This window comes from Ostrinia nubilalis, chromosome 12 (assembly GCF_963855985.1).
Source record: "Ostrinia nubilalis chromosome 12, ilOstNubi1.1, whole genome shotgun sequence".
Lineage (NCBI taxonomy): Eukaryota > Metazoa > Arthropoda > Insecta > Lepidoptera > Crambidae > Ostrinia > Ostrinia nubilalis.
The window spans coordinates 6,785,652-6,805,972 of NC_087099.1; the positions used below are offsets into that span (position 1 = coordinate 6,785,652).

Consider the following 20,321-nt stretch of genomic DNA (forward strand, 5'->3'; position numbering starts at 1 on the left):
TTAGGTTACTATCTCTAATTCTGAATAAATACATTGACATTTGCTAAGATATAAGAGTTCAGCCAATAAAGTACGAAGTACTAAAGAGAGAAATGTGTGGAACACAATTTCTGAGCCGCGGGGAGAGTGGGGTTTGAAGGTCCGGTTGCGACCTAGAGACATGACTTTATAAATAAATTTTACTTTGTCCAATGTAAAGCAGGTCAGCACTTTTATTTGTATGGTAGATGATTGGATGCAGTAAACTCAATAACATTCTTAAGAGTTACATTTAGATTCTAAACTGCAACGAGATCCTCCTTGTCAGGAAGGCTCTTCATTGACTGGACTGAGATAGGTAAGTACCTACTTTTCAGCAATAAAAGAAAGAAAGTAAAAATATTTATTTGGTACCAAAATTACAACGATGCAAATCAACTTAAAGAGCAAGAAAAAGTAGATAACAATAGATCGATAACGGTCGCAGTGATACTAGGACTTTATTGAACTAGAGTAGCCGCTCAACACAAATAAAAAAAAAGTAGGTATATTAGTTGTATCAAATTGGTCTCTGCTTAGTATGAGGCCATAAATAACGTACTCGGGAGCACATTACGGCCACTGTATTCTGCAGACACCACGAGAGAGGGTCGCTACCACCACGCCACAGGGGATACTACCACCACAATAACGCTTAACCAGTCTGGTATCCACAAAACCCCTTATCAATTTGAACTTTATCCTGTCTGTGAAGATACGGTTGAAAACCAAAAGGTAGGTACCTAAACTTTTTTTAGGCCTGGTTAAGGGTTAAACTAAAATTAAATTAAATAATTAACCAAATAGATACAAACTTACATAATTTTGTTTCTAGACCAAAATAATCGCTAGCAATGAATTGTATTACTAAGCTGCATCAATAAAAAAAAATACTACCGGTAAATATTATGCGTTATCACAGGCGTTATCCTTGCTCCCACAACTTAGAACTACAGTAGTTAGCATTTACTTTAATTTTAAAGACATCCACTGAAGTACACTAAAAATATTTGTCGGTCCACCGAGTGAGATGCTTGCCTCAGTACCTAATGTGTTCTAGTGCGAGGTCACCACTTTAGAATATTTCTTTCTATCCCAGCGGCTATCCGTTCTTTGAGAATGCATCCTTTTACTTTGGTTAACTCATTCCTTATTTACTAATTAATCACATTAATAATCACGTACTTAGCGAACCTTTGAACCCATGGATGAAGACGACCTTCTATGAGGCCAAATATAGAGACCGGCTGCTACCTTATCTATGGCAATTTTATTCGGCGTCTCTGCTGCTTTGGGATTTTATGGTAAAGAAATAACTTAGTAGTTCTAAGCCACTTCTTAAAACCTATATAAATTCTCATTAATACACTTTTCGGGAAAATACAGTTTTTTTTTCTGAATTGATACTACATTTAGAAGTGACTAGAATTACTTCACAGTTCAAACTACAAGTATGCAGCAGGTTTCTGAGACACTAAACACTCAAGGTGCCCTATATATACCTATATATATAAATACTATACGTTTCTGGTTGTATACTGTAAATGAACTGAACTTCTAACTGTAAATCGACAATTTATTCGATAGGTAAACAAGTAATTTCTTTGATTTTATTGTCTATGATTTCATAAGTGAGCCCTTTATTTTTCATAATATTGTCGACAATTTGTGTGTCTTGAAAAGCTGCACCAACTGGTAGAACTCCCCCTCTGTAAATGAAAACAATAAACTATTGAATCAAATTATTAAATAATAATAAACGACAACTTAAACATTGCATGTATGCTTCATCCACAGAAATCTCTTTCTATATTTTGTGCTTCATACTTACTTTGGCATCTTCGAGCCCTCTGTTAAGATCGTTAGTGCTGCTATAACTACTGTTATGGATGTAGTTTCATATGCTGGGTCACTTCCAGTTACCTCAAACAAAAAGGTAAGGTTAAACAACTACCTAGTAGGATTGCGGGACATTGGCTTGAAGGGATAGCTTTTAATCCCTTTTTAATCCACGTGATTCTGAATACAGCTATGTACTTATTTCGACCTTTTGATATCAAATTGTTTTATACGAGGAAAATTAAATAATGACTAGTAAATAAATATCTAAATACACATTTGATTCATAACACAAATAAATAAACTTACTTTGACCGTCAAAGATTTTTTTTTACCATTTTCGTCCATCCCATTCCCTTTGCACGTGTATGCGAATTTTATATCTTTAGCCATTTTTTCAGTTGGGCCTTTATGGGACACATAGCCTAGCGTGAAGAAGCGAGGGTACTTCCACAGTAGGTGCCTGAAGCACTCCAGGTAGCAGAGGTAGTAGTAAATAAACATGGTTGGGATAATCATGTAATGAAACCATGCCGGCAAAGCGGTGTAGATTTTGCAACGATACGCTCTCTTGCCCTTTTTCTCGTGAAGGTATCTTTGGGACATTTCTACCACATCCTCATCAGACCCAGGGTATGGAAACCATAACCTGCCCTGGTCTTTGTGGAAAAACGACCTGGAAGTAATAACAATAGAGTAGAATTTTATACTAGTTATACTTAAATATTTATTTAATAATCAATACAATGGACTAAATGGCAATTTTGATGGTACTTTATATGCACAATGAGTGCTAGTATTGCGTAAATTCCCTGCACGCCTTGCCAAGGGCACCCAAGGGCCTCACAAGCTGTCGTACTACATACTTTAAATATGCAGAAATGTTGCGCAACAATAATAACCAATGGAGGTGGTATCTTACGAATGTTAATGTATTATAAAAGGTAACTCACCTTTTTATCTCCGGTAGATCTGAATCATAGATGTTCTGTGGAAATGTCTCGGCCTTCAGTATTCGGTATGCCTTCAAATTTTGTAACTCATGCACTAGGGACTCCCAAGTACCATAGTGGAGTATACATTTGTTTAGGCCAGGGAAATAGACCCTCTTTGGTATGATTACTTCCGCATAACATTCCACTGTATTTAATGTTCCTGAAAATAATTTGGACAAAATTTCATGGACCATTCTACCAAAAAAACCTAGCTGCATTTCTATAAATTCATGGCGAATGCGCCAAAATCCTGTTATTACATAAATTCACATAGAATATGTAAATAGTAACTGAGAATCATCATGCTTCTATGGTTAATATAATAATGAAAGTTGCTCAAATTGTTTACAAAAGATAATCCTTTTATTTGAAACCTAAGCAAAGACGTTACAAAAATATTGAAACATTCAACATTTCTGTTATGTTAATTAACCTATACATTATGCTAATTAACATTGTAATTAAAATTTTGAAAGGAGCATTATTTAAATAAGTAAACGAAAATATTATCTATTAGAGGTAACCTTGTGTACTTAACAATGTTATTACTACTAGCAAATCTAAGTATCACGTAAATCTAATTTGTAACTAAGGTGGAAGAGCGAGGTACTCCCAACACAAGTATCTTACGATTACTTTCTGGGAGACCCCGGTAACTTTATTGTAAATGATTTACAGAAATAAACAATTTTTATTTTTTTTAGAGGTAAGTTTAGGTACATTTAATTATCATTTTCATACTATGTATTACAATCTAGAAGCCTTCTCTACATAATGTAGAGATGAGTGAGACATGTTGAGAATCACGGGCACAAATTATATAGATACTTTACATGTTTGTTTAATAGTTAGTTACCTTTAAAATGTTGTTCCAAATACATCAAGCCCGTCAGGGCAGGAATGACTGCAAACCCGCAAGCTGGAATCACCACGATGTTAGCTTCTTCTGCGCTCTCATTGAACGTTCTGTGTAAGTTGAGCATGTGCTGGAAAATTGGTTTTGTATTGAATCATACAAGCTAAATGAAAAAAGCAGATGCTGTAGGTAAATCAATTAATTCATTCCATAATAAATAAAAGTATACCATTAAATCTGATTTTTATGTATAATATTTGGACAATAATTAGAAGTATTTTCCCCAACAGCCAGACAGTTTTGACAGTTCCAACTCTTTGCCAGACAGTTTTTTTAGGGTAGCTCCCAAAGCCACGATGACCCAAACTTCATAATTCACCAACATATATCCTATATTGGGAGCATACGCTGACAAACTTTCAGCTTTTATAAAATGACGTTGGTGTGGCGTTCACTAGCTCTTGCCTCTTACTCTAATAGTATGATCTGAGATCGAGACATAATTACTCGTATAGTGTACACGCACTTCAATCCATTTTATTTTTTATTTATATTTTTTAAACACTTATACATGTATAGGTATCTAATATCTACCCGACACACTTTTCCAAAGTTATAGCCGTCGAAAAGATGAGCACACATTAAATGCTTGCCAGAACACTTGCTTGACTACGTCTGTATGTCACTCTTAACCTCAGATCATAGAATATGATCTGAGCTCTTAACAAAGGCCTCCTCCAACTGCCGCCATTTCTCTCTATCATTGGCTATTCTTCATCATGTGCCACCTGCTATGGCTTTGATGTCAATCCACCGTCTAAATGGTCTACCTCGTTTCCTATTCTTGTCCCCTGTGTATCTACCAGTTGATGACTAGTTTTGACCATTTTTCGCTTCCTCTAATGGTGTGGCCTGACCACCTCCACTTAAACTTTTTTATTGTTTCTATGACATCTTTTGTTTTTGTGTAGGGAAGTATTTCATAATTGTTTCGATTCTTATTCTTTCTGACAGTTTTTTCCCTACCATACGTAGCTAATACTTACTTCTTCAAAAACTCTAAATCCAAACATGCCAGAACTTTATGGGATACATACATTTAATTAAAAAAAACTCACATATAATTCCGCGGAAATATCAACATAGTGCGTTTTGGTGTCCACGCACGCCTTCACTATAGGTTCGCTGAGAATCGTGTTGGGTCCAGTACAGTTGATGAGAACCTTAGCCTTTCGTGTAACGTTCCTGATGTCATCCCTCTTAATATCGCATTCTATTACAGTTATTTTTGTTTTTTCCTCGCCTGTAAAGAAATTAGGTTTTATATTGTACAGAACAGAAGCTCAAAGTTGCACAGCGTGTCTAATCTAAGTATCACGTAAATCTAATTTGTAACTAAGGTGGAAGAGCGAGGTACTCCCAACACAAGTATCTTACGATTACTTTCTGGGAGACCCCGGTAACTTTATTGTAAATGATTTACAGAAATAAACAATTTTTATTTTTTTTAGAGGTAAGTTTAGGTACATTTAATTATCATTTTCATACTATGTATTACAATCTAGAAGCCTTCTCTACATAATGTAGAGATGAGTGAGACATGTTGAGAATCACGGGCACAAATTATATAGATACTTTACATGTTTGTTTAATAGTTAGTTACCTTTAAAATGTTGTTCCAAATACATCAAGCCCGTCAGGGCAGGAATGACTGCAAACCCGCAAGCTGGAATCACCACGATGTTAGCTTCTTCTGCGCTCTCATTGAACGTTCTGTGTAAGTTGAGCATGTGCTGGAAAATTGGTTTTGTATTGAATCATACAAGCTAAATGAAAAAAGCAGATGCTGTAGGTAAATCAATTAATTCATTCCATAATAAATAAAAGTATACCATTAAATCTGATTTTTATGTATAATATTTGGACAATAATTAGAAGTATTTTCCCCAACAGCCAGACAGTTTTGACAGTTCCAACTCTTTGCCAGACAGTTTTTTTAGGGTAGCTCCCAAAGCCACGATGACCCAAACTTCATAATTCACCAACATATATCCTATATTGGGAGCATACGCTGACAAACTTTCAGCTTTTATAAAATGACGTTGGTGTGGCGTTCACTAGCTCTTGCCTCTTACTCTAATAGTATGATCTGAGATCGAGACATAATTACTCGTATAGTGTACACGCACTTCAATCCATTTTATTTTTTATTTATATTTTTTAAACACTTATACATGTATAGGTATCTAATATCTACCCGACACACTTTTCCAAAGTTATAGCCGTCGAAAAGATGAGCACACATTAAATGCAGAACAATTTTGTCTCATCATCATCATCATCATCATTTCAGCCACAGGACGTCCACTGCTGAACATAGGCCTCCCCCAATTTTGTCTAGAGCCTGAATATTCACAATTAAATTAACTTAACCAGTCAAAACTCAACTTTGACCTCGCATTTTACATGAGACTATGTATCTCAAGAGTTCTAGTCACATATTATATCCAAGTTTTCCAAGGACTATTCTAATACGTAGGTACAATAATAATAGCCTTTATTCAGAAAGTGTTAGGTACATTTTACAATAACACTTTACACAGAACCAGAACACTTGCTTGACTACGTCTGTATGTCACTCTTAACCTCAGATCATAGAATATGATCTGAGCTCTTAACAAAGGCCTCCTCCAACTGCCGCCATTTCTCTCTATCATTGGCTATTCTTCATCATGTGCCACCTGCTATGGCTTTGATGTCAATCCACCGTCTAAATGGTCTACCTCGTTTCCTATTCTTGTCCCCTGTGTATCTACCAGTTGATGACTAGTTTTGACCATTTTTCGCTTCCTCTAATGGTGTGGCCTGACCACCTCCACTTAAACTTTTTTATTGTTTCTATGACATCTTTTGTTTTTGTGTAGGGAAGTATTTCATAATTGTTTCGATTCTTATTCTTTCTGACAGTTTTTTCCCTACCATACGTAGCTAATACTTACTTCTTCAAAAACTCTAAATCCAAACATGCCAGAACTTTATGGGATACATACATTTAATTAAAAAAAACTCACATATAATTCCGCGGAAATATCAACATAGTGCGTTTTGGTGTCCACGCACGCCTTCACTATAGGTTCGCTGAGAATCGTGTTGGGTCCAGTACAGTTGATGAGAACCTTAGCCTTTCGTGTAACGTTCCTGATGTCATCCCTCTTAATATCGCATTCTATTACAGTTATTTTTGTTTTTTCCTCGCCTGTAAAGAAATTAGGTTTTATATTGTACAGAACAGAAGCTCAAAGTTGCACAGCGTGCTGTGGACAGGGCTATTCTCGATGTTTCTTTACGAGATCGAATCAGAAATGAGGAGATCCGTAAACGAACTAAAGTCGCAATTGTTTCTGCCGCGGTTTCACTCGCGTGAAATTTATTTTGTCACAGATCGTCATAAATATAGCCTAATGATATTCTGGGCTATGAACAATAATACCGTAAAGTTTCATCAAAATCCGTTCAGTAGTTTTTGCGTGAAAGAGTAACAAACATACATTCATCCAGACATCCAAACTTTCGCATTTTTATTATTAGTTCGTTCGTTCGTTTCAGCCGAAAGACGTCCACTGCTGGACAAAGGCCTCTCCCAAGGATTTCCACAAAGACCGGTCCTGCGCCGCTTGCATCCAGGTACCTCCCGCGACCATCACCAGATCGTCGGTCCACCTAGTGGGAGGCCTGCCCACGCTACGTCTTCCAGCTCGTGGTCGCCACTCAAGAACTTTCCTGCCCCAGCGGCCATCAGCTCTTCGAGCTATGTGCCCCGCCCACTGCCACTTGATTTTAGCGATTATTAGGAGGATTCACTAAAAAAACTTAATTACGTATTTTATATTTAAACATTTCCATTTAAGTAGACCATCATAACAAGTTCACTGCACTTTCTACGGTTTCGTAAGAGTCTGTTTATAAGAACTTGATTGAATTTTTAGCTGTTTTTGTCCTTTCTATTCTAAAAACAAGATCAACTCTATTTAATTAAACTCTAGAAGTATCAATAAATTGTTATAAATTTCACTCTCAAAACAAGGAAGATTATGGCCTTCCTAACTTTAACTAAAATAGTAAGTAACTAATTTTAAAACTGCAAAACAAATGGTTATCTACAGAAATATTTGTTATGTTGTTTTACGCGTTAAGTAAATCCATGACGATAATAATAATCAAGCCGAAGGTTCGAATTCTCCAAAATCTTGGAATTCCACCTGGAGGGAAATTACTCAAAGATAACTATTTCTTTTATTTTTTAAAGAAAGAGAACTAGGTACATTCAAAGATTTCCGTAAAATTTTCGAAAATTCACCACGAAATTTTCTGTAAATTTACTTAATTAAAATAATTTAAAATTTCATGGTTTTCCTTTCATTTCATTTATCAAGTGTGTTGCAGATATTTAATCCTTAACCATAACGATCGATTTTTTACAGATTTTAGTTGGTTCGATTCCCGGGTGTGGCAAGGAAATTTTTGGAAATCTTTAAATGCAGTTCTACTTATTTCTATTTAAAAATAAAGGAATGTTTTCTTTGAGTAAAATTTTCAATCTAAAGTAATAAGAGTACCTACTTTCCCTCCCGGTGGCATTATAAAATTCCATCCTGTATATCGATAGCTAATAGCTATCTTACTTCTATCTGCCGGACCGGAGCCTTGGTACTATTAGTGTTTATTCTGTGCCGGAACACAAAAACAACGAAACCGAGTAGAAAAATAAGCGATAGACACTAACCTATTTCCTCCAGATCAGTCAGCAAATTTTGAATTTTCTCCTTCGACCGCCCCGAGATTCCCCAACTGAAGTTGTAATTGTTTGCTTTTATTATTTTCACCAAATTCTTCACCGTATGTTTTCCCGTGAATCCTGTTGCACCAAGCACTACCAAGTCCAGTCTTTCCGTAGCTATGGTACCCATCGTGGATAACTTTGATTGCACCGTCAGTTAACGCGTAATCGGACCGAACTTTCAAAATATTCTGAGCAAACAAAAATAAGAAAAAGAAAAGGAATGAATTTTAAAATGCTACGCATGTAGTGGGGGGCGTCACGATTATGAACACATAGTAGTGAATTTGTTTATTTGTATAACTGGTCGGACATTGTTGCAATATTTAAGAACGATAAACCAAGGTCGCATAGAAAGTTTATGTATTCGGACCATGCAGTCCAGTAAAAATTGGAGTTGTACGAGTATACCTGCCACGACTCCATGCGTAGAATTTTAATAAGTATTAATTTTTGAGATACACGGGCAATGAATCGTTTCTCAACTCCAACAAATATTTTGGCGCTAACTGTAGAATTAACTCTACATTATTTATTACACTTAAGGCATTAAATACTCTAGTATACACTTACGTGCAAAAATATGGATGGAATCACCCCCATCTCTTTTGTTCGGAGCAATCTTAAGAACTGAAGACTATTTAAGTATCTAAGTATGGGTATCAATTAAAAGTTTATAATATTGCCTTTAAAATGGTACCATTTTTATTTATATCTATTAGTTATTTAGTTGTTATGATCGCTCGAAACAAATAGGGTGATTCCATGTTTTTGCTCGCGAGTGTAATATTTTCTACCATTGCATTATTATCCTCAGACTATCCTCTTTAGATTTCTTGAAGTATGAATTATTTTTTAAATATTAGACTTGAACTTTAGACTTGAAAATAAAGCAAATAGTTACTATTTTTTTTTATTCACAACTATAAGACATTATACATTATAACATTTACAACCAAAATAACAAAAATAAAACAAATAACTAAGTACTATAAAATACACTCTGAAGGTTAGCTGTCTTCTGAGGTGAATGAACTTTTAAGGCTGCCTATCTATTTTAATAAAATTATTTCATTATGCATACCTATCGGATATTAAAAGATTGCCAAACTTTATGCTAAGATTGATCATAATGTCTAATAACAGTGACCTTCCGTAAAAGTCGAATTGAGTAAGAAAATATCGTTTTCTATTTGCGTAACAAACTACACTCGGCATCAAATAAATCGCACCTCCCGCGACAAGCACTTATCAAACGTATGCATCCCCACTTCCCACCAACGTTGGTACCATTTGAAAGCCTAGTTCTAAACTTCATTTCATTAAAGGAAAGGTTTTTACCCCAAAAATGTGTCTTTACAAGGATCCAGAGTCACTTCTTCAAAAAATAGGTAGTTACGCTATAGCCATTTTTTATGACTATAAAACTGTTAAGTTGGGATTAATCGCTATCCATCTGTTAAAGAGGACACGTGAGATCTTTATTTGGTTTTATAACCATAAAAATTGGTCTCATTAATCCCAGAGGTGAGCCCAAAGTGAGGTCTATTTTCAAGTCACATTTATGGTATATGTTAATCATTTATTTAGAAATGAAAATAATGTATTTTTCTTTAAGGATATTTATTGGGCTTTCAAATAACACCAATATTGTTGGGGTACCATAATTGTGTCAGAAGAAAATCTTTAAAGTTCGCGTCGCGGAAGGTGCGGTTTATTTGATGTTGAGTGTATATTACAGTATGGTTAGGTAAACCTGTTTTGAGCTAGCGAAAGAAGGTCTAGGCAAAGTAAGTAGTTAATTCATAATTACAAAGCAATACCAACTTAAATATAAGTACCTAGTTAACTAGTGAAGTCTAAAATTTAGATTGCGCGATTAATTCCTTGTTTGTCATGATTCGTAACGAAGAATTCTTAAGGACTCACTGTTAAATATAAAAGTTATTATGTAAGTGACGATAAATACCAATTAAGTTCAAAAACCGGACCACAGTTTCTCCAGAAGAGGTCACGAGTTGCTAAGAAAGTTCATTCCACGTCTGTATCAGAAATCGAACCTGAAACCGAATGCGTTTAAAGGATTCGCAAATAGTACACCTTAGACGTAGTACATATACAAGATGTCTGAATGGCATCTGTTGCTAGATATTTCATAGATTACTTACCAGAAACCAGTATAGTGTCGCGCGCGACTCGCGACGACACGCCGTCTGCTGCTCAGCTGCTGCTGTATCAGCTTTATGGTGTCGGCTACGAACTCACGAAACTGCGAAATAACACCTATTTTGTGCTAAGTGAGTGCGCGATAGGTAGGTACGCGTTCTATTGGTTAAAGCCATGCATTCGGTTCCAGGTTCGATTTCTAACGGCGCGCGCGCACTGGCTACTTTTGTCATCGTGACAGGTGTCTCTCTTTTTCTCTTTAAAAAGGTGTAAAAGAAACAGATTTATATTAGCTCGGATAATCTGCCACGGCGACAAAAAAATCACCCGTGCGCGCGCCTTTATACTGTGGATTACTTATAAAATCTTTCATACTGTTTTTTCGGTTAAAAGAGAATCTGTCTGCTTGCAATCCGTACCTGAGCGTACACAACGAAATTGGTGCTTGTTTATCTCCCAGAGTTTAAAATTGGCTTGATTTGATTGGCCTGATTGAGGATTAATTAATTTACAAAAGGCGAACGTAATGCCGTGTGGCATTCTCTACCAGTTAAACTTTAGGTCAAACAGAAGATGAAAAATCAAGGAGATGACTGGATAAACAGGAGCTAATCTAATTGAAAAGAAACATGTGAACATAATAATTTACTATCCTTTAATGCTTTCCATTGTAGCTTTGTACAATTTAAATTTCCCTACATATTTTTTTAGCTCTTCCTTAGGATAGGGTTTGATTGCTAAGCATGTAGGAATATTCTCAGGCTGCTCAATCCACAGTTTATGTGCAATAGAGTTTTCTTCTAACTTAGCAGCTACTTTCTTCAGTGATTCCTCATTAGGGACCTGAAAAGAAAAGTAAACAGTTGTTATATTTTTATAGTCATATTGAACATCTGTTAGTAAATTTCAAAAAAGCATCTAAAGGAAGAGCTTAGGGTCTCTAGATAGAAACTTACTTCCAAGACCACTTTATGCATATTATCTAAATCGTTCAAATACTGAATAGTACATTCATCTTCCCTATGTAAATGCAGCACAGCTGTTGATGCATGGCAGGCCTGTGCCACCAAGGCTCCAATGGACCAACCCAGCTCCTTTAGGAGATCACTTCGAAGTAAAACATATTGAACTATGTTAGACATTTTTAATATCTTATTACAAATGTACTAAAAGTAACACCTATACAGTAGTTTACATTCTTAAATATGTATTTACAATTCAATTTGAATTTTTAGGTTAGATTTTTATTTATTTTCTGATTGTGACAGTGACAAGTTTGCCTGACGTTTTTGACACATTATTTTTTTTAAAATCGTAATTCGCAGACCGGACCCAACTAGAGATGGGTAGTGGGTAAAAACCCATTTCACCCGATTGGGTTAAAACTGGGTGATTTGGGTAAAAACCCGGTTTTTACCCATTATCACCCATTCTGGTGGGTGAAAACAAAAATAGAGTTTTTTAAAACTGAGAAGTGGTATTTGTTGCTAAGGGGGCGTTCTAGTGTTACGTAATGCAATCTGGGGGGAGAGGAGGTCTTAAAAAACGTTACAATGCTTACAGCGGCGGAAGGGCGGTTCGATTTCAAGTTTTTAAGCAGAAGTACTTTGTAGTTGGTGTTGTTATTTGTAACTTTATACCGTAATGTCATCAAAGAGAGAGTTTGGCATCTTTGGCATCCTCCCCCCCCCCTCCATGTCCTTGCCATGATCACAAATTATTGTGTTCCTACTAAATTTCTTCTAAATCGGTTCAACGATTCTTGAAATAACACCATTTTATAAAATAATTGGTCACATCATCATAACGTGTTCAATTTTACGATTTGGCCACGATATAAATGCATATTAGTGTTAAATTTGCCTTATTACTTATTAATCAATAAACTTAAATGAGAAAAATTCAATAAAAATAAAGAAAAGATACCAATTGAAATAATTATAAAATTATTTGTTTTCACCCGGTGTAAACACCCACGGGTGGAATGAAACGGGTTTTTATTGGGTTTTTACCCTCATGTGGGTTTTTACCCGGGTGGAAACCCATCTCTAGACCCAACTCCAATGCGCCAATGCTTTCCAGTGAGTGTAAACCGACTGTAAATGAAGGCAGAAGAAGGCATTTTTCAGGATCATTGGCCGAAACGTCTATACGTTATAGTATGATTTTGTAACAACTATCTAAAATGAAATTACGCCACAATCCTTGTTTTGTCTGGACAAGGGACAAGATCGCTTCTAGTAGTTCTAGTCTAGTCCGCCTTAAAACCGCCTTTTTGTATGGTTACAGTTGTTGTGAAACAAAGAGTGTTTATCTTTTTATAACATCTTCGAGACCGTCACAGTCTGTCGGTGTCACATGTCTGTCAAGTCTGTCAATGTCAACCAACACCACATCACAATCTGTCATACTTGTCAGTCTGCTGTCAGTCTCGTCTCATCTTGTTTCTTTGATTTTTTTGTTGTGTATTTATTTTTGATTTATAATCATAATTAAATTATACATTGGTTACACAGCTATTTATCGTGTCACCGATATTCCTATAAGTGCTAAACTTCAGTGCTACACATATCTACAAATCCACAGTGATCACGGTAAGTCCTAAGCCCGATTACTCATAAACTTCCATGGTGAACTCGTTCTATTTTGGTTAGCATTACATCATTGGGCGCTCCATAAGATCTTGGATTCCTTCATTGACTCAGAATATTCTTCTTTTTGACAGAAAAGCTATTGGTGTTCGAGTTATTGTAAAATAGTTTTTATAAGACAGTGAAAATGCCAGGGTAAGAAACATCTGGTAGTGAGGGAGTGGCTAACCTAAATACTTACAAAGATCGCCCATTAGCACCTACACATTTCCATTGCCCACAATGCCAACTGACAATATTTATCTGGCTTTAAATATTTACTACTGACCTTTATTTACTTTACTGTTTTGATTCTATCAATCTTCTGATAATGTTGATGTATTTGCTTTTTGATTAGGTATATTACTTGTGTCCTTGTATTTATCTTTGATATACTACATTATGTTATGTACTCTATTAAAATGCAGAAACTGTGAAATAACTAATAGTTAAAGATGAGATTGATTTATAAAACTGCATAGACTCAAGGTTTAACATCATAAAATACTACTTATGTTTTCAATACCTCCTAAAAATCAATCCTTGACATTGATTTCAACATACTTAATGTTTTGAACAATACAAAACTACTTATAGACTACTATGATAGTAAATTTTATTGATATTAAAGTATTACAATAGCAGGTTTCAGCCTTGAAAATTGTTTATAAGTCAACTTCCCACATTTACAATGCTTGTTTTTAAGCAAATTAGATCTTTTTTTGCTTATCTCTATTGTGTATTTTCAATGTTTAATGAGATTTGTTTTACCTAATTTAATACATTCAAAGTAATAACTAACAAGCTTATTCAGATAGCAAACAGATTCAGTAGGCTTTGTAACAATAACAGGTAAAATTCATTTTCCTTAAAATTCACTCAACTACATCATCACTATTAATACTAAACTGACCTGTGATTCAAATTTTTGTGTAGAAAGAAACAATAGTGTTTTTTTTTTATTTCAGCATTGCAACCATGTCCCTTGACAATATGTTTTGCACCCGCTGTGGTGAAGGTTTTGAGACCAATAAAAAGATCGTCAACTCCAATGGAGAACTCTGGCATACCAACTGTTTTGTGTAAGTATATCACTCAATTTTGTATACGTAATTAACATGATAGTGTCATGATTAAATTGTTCATTTTTGAACATTATTAACAGCTTCACTACTTGCCTATGTATTTGATGAGATGCTTTTAATACAAAATAATGTTTTTGTTATGAATACAGATGCGCCCAATGCTTCAGAGTGTTCCCAGAGGGTATTTTTTACGAGTTCGAAGGCCGCAAGTACTGTGAACGTGATTTCCAGGTGCTATTTGCTCCATGCTGCGGAAAATGTGGTATGTAAAAAATTGATATTTGATAAACATAAACCCCCTTACTAATAAAACTTACACGCTCGTTGAACAGTGTTTTAAAGTGACGTTTAGTATGGAAATGTCATTTTAAAACAGTGTTTAACAACTGTGTAACTTTTTATTAGAAGGGGGAAAATGTTTGGTTTTAGTGTTAGCACAGTTTTTTTTACATAACAGTTTATGATTAGACTGTCATATGTGAATTCGACTCAGTAACATGATAAGTTACTGTATCTAAGACCGACTGACTAGTAGTTAGCTAAAGGTTATGACGTCGGTTCTACGAGTAATGAGTATAGTGAATCAGCAAGCTGGTCAGGTGAATCATCTGGATGGTGGACAGCATAAGACTGTTTGTAGTAGAAATCTTTGAGAAAGGCCTTTATCCAGCAGTTGTATTCAAGCAAACAAAAGATCTAACCAAGCATTTATCCTAGAAAGACCTTTGTCCAGCAGTTGAATTGAAGCAAACAAACAGTCTAACCAAGTACTTTTACTAGGCGAGTTCATCATCGGTCGCGTGATCAAAGCGATGAACGCTAACTGGCACCCTGCCTGCTTCCGTTGCGAGGAGTGCAATGTGGAACTAGCAGACGCCGGCTTCATCAAGCATGGCGGTCGTGCTCTGTGCCACGGCTGCAACGCGCGCATCAAGACCGACGGCCTGCAGAACTACATGTGCCATAAGTGCCAGTGAGTATCCAAAATAGCCTTTTAAATAGCGCTTCTAAGAACGTCGCAGATTTATCTACCCGGTAAGGGATCGTAACCGTATCAACTAGAAGCGGTCAGTATTCTTTGTATGAAACTCCATACTGCAACTCACACTTATCCGCACCTGCACCCACCGTAACACAGACAGCGCGTGAAAGGCGATGACAGCTCGCGAAAGGCGATACGGTGTTGATCCCTTTCTGAGGTAATAAGTATGTTAAGAGCTGTATAAAGCTCTTTTAAAAGCAGTCTTTTACCATACCACTTCTACACAACTTATACTAAGGCAACTCGTGTTATCATTAGCTAGTGTAGTTACCGAAAGATATTGCTCTAGCTGCGAGGAGTGCAACATGGAACTGACGCGCGTTTGTCTTACTGATCTTTAGGGATATTTTGAGGTACCTACGTCTCTTTACTGCCAGTAGTGGAATTTGTTTTTTTTTTTTTTTTATAATTCTTTTACAATTTTATTATTTTTTTCTTAGATTCTAAATAAACCTATTTTTTCCTAAAATAGAACCACTTATCTGAAAAATGAATTATTATAAGTAACAGCGATTATGATTATGTATTCTCTTTGATGAAGTATGTATGAAGAAACAATATTTGACTTATTAAAGCAACTGACCAAAAACATAAATAAAATTTAACTTTTTAGTTTTTATGCATTTTATGCGTGCTAACTTAACTTTATATCAATTAAACTATTCTGTACAGCGAAAGGAACAATCGCCTTAGGCGCAATATACTAAGAATACCGTAAGTTCGTATAAAGCTAATTTTTGGGAAAATTTGTGGGACTTTTTGGAACAGGACAGATAGACGATTTGATCTTGAACAGTGATTAGTCAGATTCTCTCACACATTCTCTCTCTTTCTTTCTAACAGTGGCGTGATCGACGGCGAGCCGCTGCGCTACCGAGGCGAGGTGTATCACGGGTACCACTTCACGTGCGCCACGTGCGGCGTCGAGCTCGACCACACCGCGCGCGAGGTCAAGCACCGCCCCGGGTACGCTGCCAACGACGTGGTGAGTGCTGAGCCTTGCAGGCTGACGTCACAGTGACGTCATGAAGCGCCGCGGCAAGTGTACCACTTCACGTGCGGCGTCGAGCTCGACCTTGCGTGCGTCACGTTCGGTTTGCAACTACCCTCATCTTCATTTCCAAGGCACGAAGATTACCTTAAAAGCAAGGTCTCTTTCGTGTATGAGTTTCAATAAGAACTCGACAAGAAATTAATATTATGATAGGGTCCCATTATGAGTGGCGAAGGGCGCAACATCTCTTGTTTTGGATTTTTTGTCGATAAAGTTTAACATGCAACAACACGTGGGTGGGTAAAGTATCGAAAGTCCGATCCCGTACTAATAATGTTGTCCGTTCCAGAACAATCTATTCTGCCTCCGCTGCCACGACAAGATGGGTATACCGATCTGCGGCGCTTGCCGCCGCCCCATCGAGGAGAGAATCGTAACTGCCCTTGGCAAGCATTGGCATGTTGAGGTGAGTGAACTAAATATTCAAATAAATTAATTAACATAACTTTTAGAGAGATCCAACTAGAAAATAACATTACATTTCATTGTTCATATCTAGTCTGTGGTGTAATCATGTTGGTGATTTTTTTTAAATAAAATAAATAATATTATTATAAAAACAATGGGTAGTCTACTCGTGCCTAGGACACGAAGCGAAAATGTTACAACCGATCGATTTTTGTCTCGATCAACGTCAACAATACGTGGTGTAAAACATGAATGTCGTAATTCAATAAAAATGTGTGTTCGTTCAGTTAGAAGCCAGTCAGTGTCTAAACATTGATAAGTGATTATGACTCAACATTCATACAAGCCGTTCAGAAATTCGTCATTTACTTATTATTATTCTGTGATTATAGTAATAGCTCAACTATACCAATTAGTAATTATTACTCTAAATATTTAAATATCTTTGGACAATTTCACACAGCGCCATCTACTAGCCAAGTCAATTAAGCAACTAATATGCCTGTGTAATGTTTCCAGCACTTCGTTTGCGCCAAGTGCGAGAAGCCTTTCCACGGCCACCGCCACTACGAGAAGAAAGGGCTGGCCTACTGCGAGCAGCACTACCACCAGCTCTTCGGGAACCTGTGCTATGTCTGCAACCAAGTCATTGCTGGTGATGGTAAGTTCGCTTTTGTAAATTAATTACCGGTTTATCAAAGGAAAATCATTTTAGTTTTATGACCTTAGGGGGGCCAACACCAGCCCCCCTAGACAAATTGCACTTTTTGATCGAATCGAAAATCGAATCCGTCATAAGTCCATATAAAAAAGGCCTTTCGACTGGTTTGCGATTATAATGTGCACTTTGTCTAGACCCACAGAAGTCTTCCCGATCTGAATGTGAAAAAAAAAACCTGTAACGTTATTTATTTGTTGTGTCATCATTACTGCAAGACGGCCCTCTGATTTACCTACCAGAGGCAAAAGGAGAGATTTGGTTGATTATAGCCAGATTGATAGAAGAGGCCTAAAGTTCGCATAAAAAAATATTTTCCCTTTTTCCCCCTCTTACGACATCCACAGAAGAGTGTGGTCCTGCCCCCCTAGACAAAACGCACTTTTTGATCGAATCGAAAATCGAATCCGTCAAAACTCCATACAAAAAAGGGGCTTTTCGACCACTTCGACTGGTTTGCGATTATAATTGCACTTTGTCTAACTGTTTGGTAGGACAGTTTAGTGTAAGTCATCTATATTTGTCACGTTTCATAATCTAAACTTTTTCTACAGTATTCACGGCGTTGAACAAGGCGTGGTGCGTGCACCACTTCGCGTGCGCGGTCTGCGACGCGCCTCTCAGCACGCGCAGCAAGTTCTACGAGTACGACGAGCGGCCCGCTTGCCGCCGCTGCTACGAGCGTCTGCCTTCCGAATTACGCCGCCGTTTGCGCCGCGCGCATAACTACACGCTAAAACGCAATTAGACGATTGTCTATTGTTCCGCGTCAAAAAAAAACTAATCTTGCATTAAAACGTCACAGCCCTATAGCCGCCTAACTAGTGCCGTAGTGTAAGCGTTGCGTCGCAGTGCGTCAAGTTCTACGAGTACGACGAGCGGCCCGCCTGCCGCCGCTGCTACGAGCGTCTGCCTTCCGAATTACGCCGCCGTCTGCGCCGCGCGCATAACTATACACTAAAACGCAACTAACTGGCTGGAGTGGCTGGCTGGTTATTTACTCCACGTCAAAAAAAAACTAAACTCCGCCGCATTCACTGTTATTATGTAGAACGTCGCAACCCTATAGTCGCCTAAAGTGCCGTAGTGCCAGCGGTGCGTCGTAGCGTCAAGTTCTACGAGTACGACGAGCGGCCCGCCTGCCGCCGCTGCTACGAGCGCCTGCCTTCCGAACTGCGCCGTGCGCATAACTACACGCGGTTGTCTATTTCACCGGCGTCAAAAAAAAAAAAACATCCACGCATTAATAACAGTTTATCTAAAGAACGTCACATCCCTTAGTCGCCTAAGTGCTAGAAGTGCGTTACGTAGCGTTGGCAAGTTCTAAGAGTACGACGAGCGGCCCGCCTGCCGCCGCTGCTACGAGCGTCTGCCTTCCGAACTACGTCGCCGTCTGCGCCGTGCGCATAACTACACACTAAAACGCAACTAACTGGCTGGTTAGGTTATTTACTCCACGTCAAAAAAAACTAAACTCCGCCGCGCATTCAGTTATTATGTAGAACGTCACAACCCTATAGTCGCCTAAAGTGCCGTAGTGTAAGCGTTGCGTCGCAGTGCGTCAAGTTCTACGAGTACGACGAGTGGCCCGCCTGCCGCCGCTTCTACGAGCGTAACGCAAACGGAACTAACTGGCTGGTTGTGAACGATTGTATTTTCTTTTTCTCCGTGTCAAAAAAAGTTAAAAGATCCGCGCGTTAAATAACCGATAACTGCCCGAAAACAAAAAAAAACCTATAACGTCCCTGTATGCACTGTATGCGTAGTGACTTATGGAGGAAAAATTATGGAACTCGGCCGCGAGAAAATTAGTATAGGACTTGTATGACTAACTAAAAGTAACCAACATAGCGTGCAGAACTGCCAAATTAAATGGCAGTGGGCGCGGCTCGCTCGCTGAGTAAATATACTTTAGCAACGTTGCACGATAAAAGTGCCTTAGTGCTAGCAGTGCTTTCCCGGTGCCTAGAATCCTTGCAAAGGACATCAATGTGTGCACTGCACTGATCCAAGTTGACAATATTTAGGAAAAAAGCCAACTGTCAAGTTAAATGATCTGCCTTTTTATACAAACCTATATTTATAAATCAAAGAATATGAATTATAATTCCATATATTACATTTCTAACTTTTATAATATACATTTATGTTTAATGTTAAAATGACACAATTTTAAATCTAGCTGTAAGTGTATTTCTTAAAATAATAATGCGCCTCAAGTGCCTAGATATAAAAAATGCTATTGCCGCCGCAAGCTCGGACTTAATAGCGATATGTATTAAAAGTTGAAGTGCCTACGCTATAAGGAAAACTAAAAAATACTATTGATATACATTATTGTTTAGATTTGTGCATAAACGGAATAAGATGGGCCCGTATTACGAAACGACGTTTAAAGCTTAATTGAAACCTAAGCATTCTGTATTGTTTTAAATTACTGAGATGTAACAAAACTGGTTTGATCTGTGGTTGACAATTTTTAGCGCCCGTTTTGTAGTACTTTATTTTATGAACTAATTATATTTTTTTTGTTAATGAATACTTTAATTAGTTTAATAATGGAATAATTTAGTAACTAAAAGTATGTGTATTTAACCATTAAAATTGCCATATTGGTTTTAATAAAAATTGTATTTACTAAAACGCATTTTACTGAAAAACTACAACTAAATA

At 37.1% G+C, this 20,321-nt stretch overlaps 3 protein-coding genes across 5 annotated transcripts; 1 reads left to right on the top strand and 2 right to left on the bottom strand.

Annotated features, from left to right (window-relative positions):
* Positions 1–368: 368 nt before the first annotated feature.
* On the bottom strand, positions 369–8,935 carry LOC135076670 (saccharopine dehydrogenase-like oxidoreductase). Its single transcript, XM_063971090.1, has 9 exons — positions 8,492–8,935; positions 6,780–6,964; positions 5,372–5,501; positions 4,827–5,011; positions 3,709–3,838; positions 2,811–3,012; positions 2,167–2,533; positions 1,850–1,941; positions 369–1,727 (listed from the first exon to the last, which is right to left on the bottom strand). The coding sequence occupies exons 1-9, from the start codon at positions 8,673–8,675 to the stop codon at positions 1,595–1,597; spliced, it is 1,608 nt and encodes a 535-aa protein (XP_063827160.1). The 5' UTR covers positions 8,676–8,935; the 3' UTR covers positions 369–1,594.
* Positions 8,936–11,343: 2,408 nt separating this feature from the next.
* LOC135076503 (putative peptidyl-tRNA hydrolase PTRHD1) lies at positions 11,344–11,995 on the bottom strand. The gene is made up of 2 exons (XM_063970958.1): positions 11,668–11,995; positions 11,344–11,554 (listed from the first exon to the last, which is right to left on the bottom strand). The coding sequence occupies exons 1-2, from the start codon at positions 11,851–11,853 to the stop codon at positions 11,360–11,362; spliced, it is 381 nt and encodes a 126-aa protein (XP_063827028.1). The 5' UTR covers positions 11,854–11,995; the 3' UTR covers positions 11,344–11,359.
* Positions 11,996–13,110: 1,115 nt separating this feature from the next.
* On the top strand, positions 13,111–20,291 carry LOC135076847 (LIM and senescent cell antigen-like-containing domain protein 1). Of its 3 annotated transcripts, XR_010258341.1 has the most exons (10): positions 13,111–13,305; positions 13,437–13,497; positions 14,310–14,423; positions 14,576–14,688; positions 15,207–15,399; positions 16,312–16,453; positions 16,812–16,928; positions 17,450–17,591; positions 18,203–18,640; positions 19,093–20,291. XR_010258341.1 is itself a non-coding variant. In XM_063971313.1 (9 exons), the coding sequence occupies exons 2-9, from the start codon at positions 13,490–13,492 to the stop codon at positions 18,394–18,396; spliced, it is 1,023 nt and encodes a 340-aa protein (XP_063827383.1). In that variant the 5' UTR covers positions 13,111–13,305; positions 13,437–13,489; the 3' UTR covers positions 18,397–20,291. The 3 variants fall into 3 exon arrangements, 2 of the variants coding, with proteins under 2 accessions (XP_063827383.1, XP_063827384.1); XM_063971313.1 differs by having other exon boundaries at positions 18,203–20,291; XM_063971314.1 differs by lacking the exon at positions 13,437–13,497 and having other exon boundaries at positions 18,203–20,291.
* Positions 20,292–20,321: the final 30 nt, after the last annotated feature.

Excerpts from the sequence above, each read along its gene's own strand:
- LOC135076847 (XM_063971313.1), top strand. Across the intron at positions 14,689-15,206 it reads TCCATGCTGCGGAAAATGTG|GCGAGTTCATCATCGGTCGC; the intron begins GTATGTAAAAAA and ends TACTTTTACTAG. Across the intron at positions 16,929-17,449 it reads GCAAGCATTGGCATGTTGAG|CACTTCGTTTGCGCCAAGTG; the intron begins GTGAGTGAACTA and ends TAATGTTTCCAG.
- LOC135076503 (XM_063970958.1), bottom strand. The coding sequence starts at position 11,853 with ATGTCTAACATAGTTCAATATGTTTTACTTCGAAGTGATCTCCTAAAG. Across the intron at positions 11,555-11,667 it reads TGCATAAAGTGGTCTTGGAA|GTCCCTAATGAGGAATCACT; the intron begins GTAAGTTTCTAT and ends TTTTCTTTTCAG.
- LOC135076670 (XM_063971090.1), bottom strand. The coding sequence starts at position 8,675 with ATGGGTACCATAGCTACGGAAAGACTGGACTTGGTAGTGCTTGGTGCA. Across the intron at positions 5,012-5,371 it reads TTTGGAACAACATTTTAAAG|GCGAGGAAAAAACAAAAATA; the intron begins GTAACTAACTAT and ends ATTTCTTTACAG. Across the intron at positions 1,942-2,166 it reads AAAAATCTTTGACGGTCAAA|GTAACTGGAAGTGACCCAGC; the intron begins GTAAGTTTATTT and ends TTTTTGTTTGAG.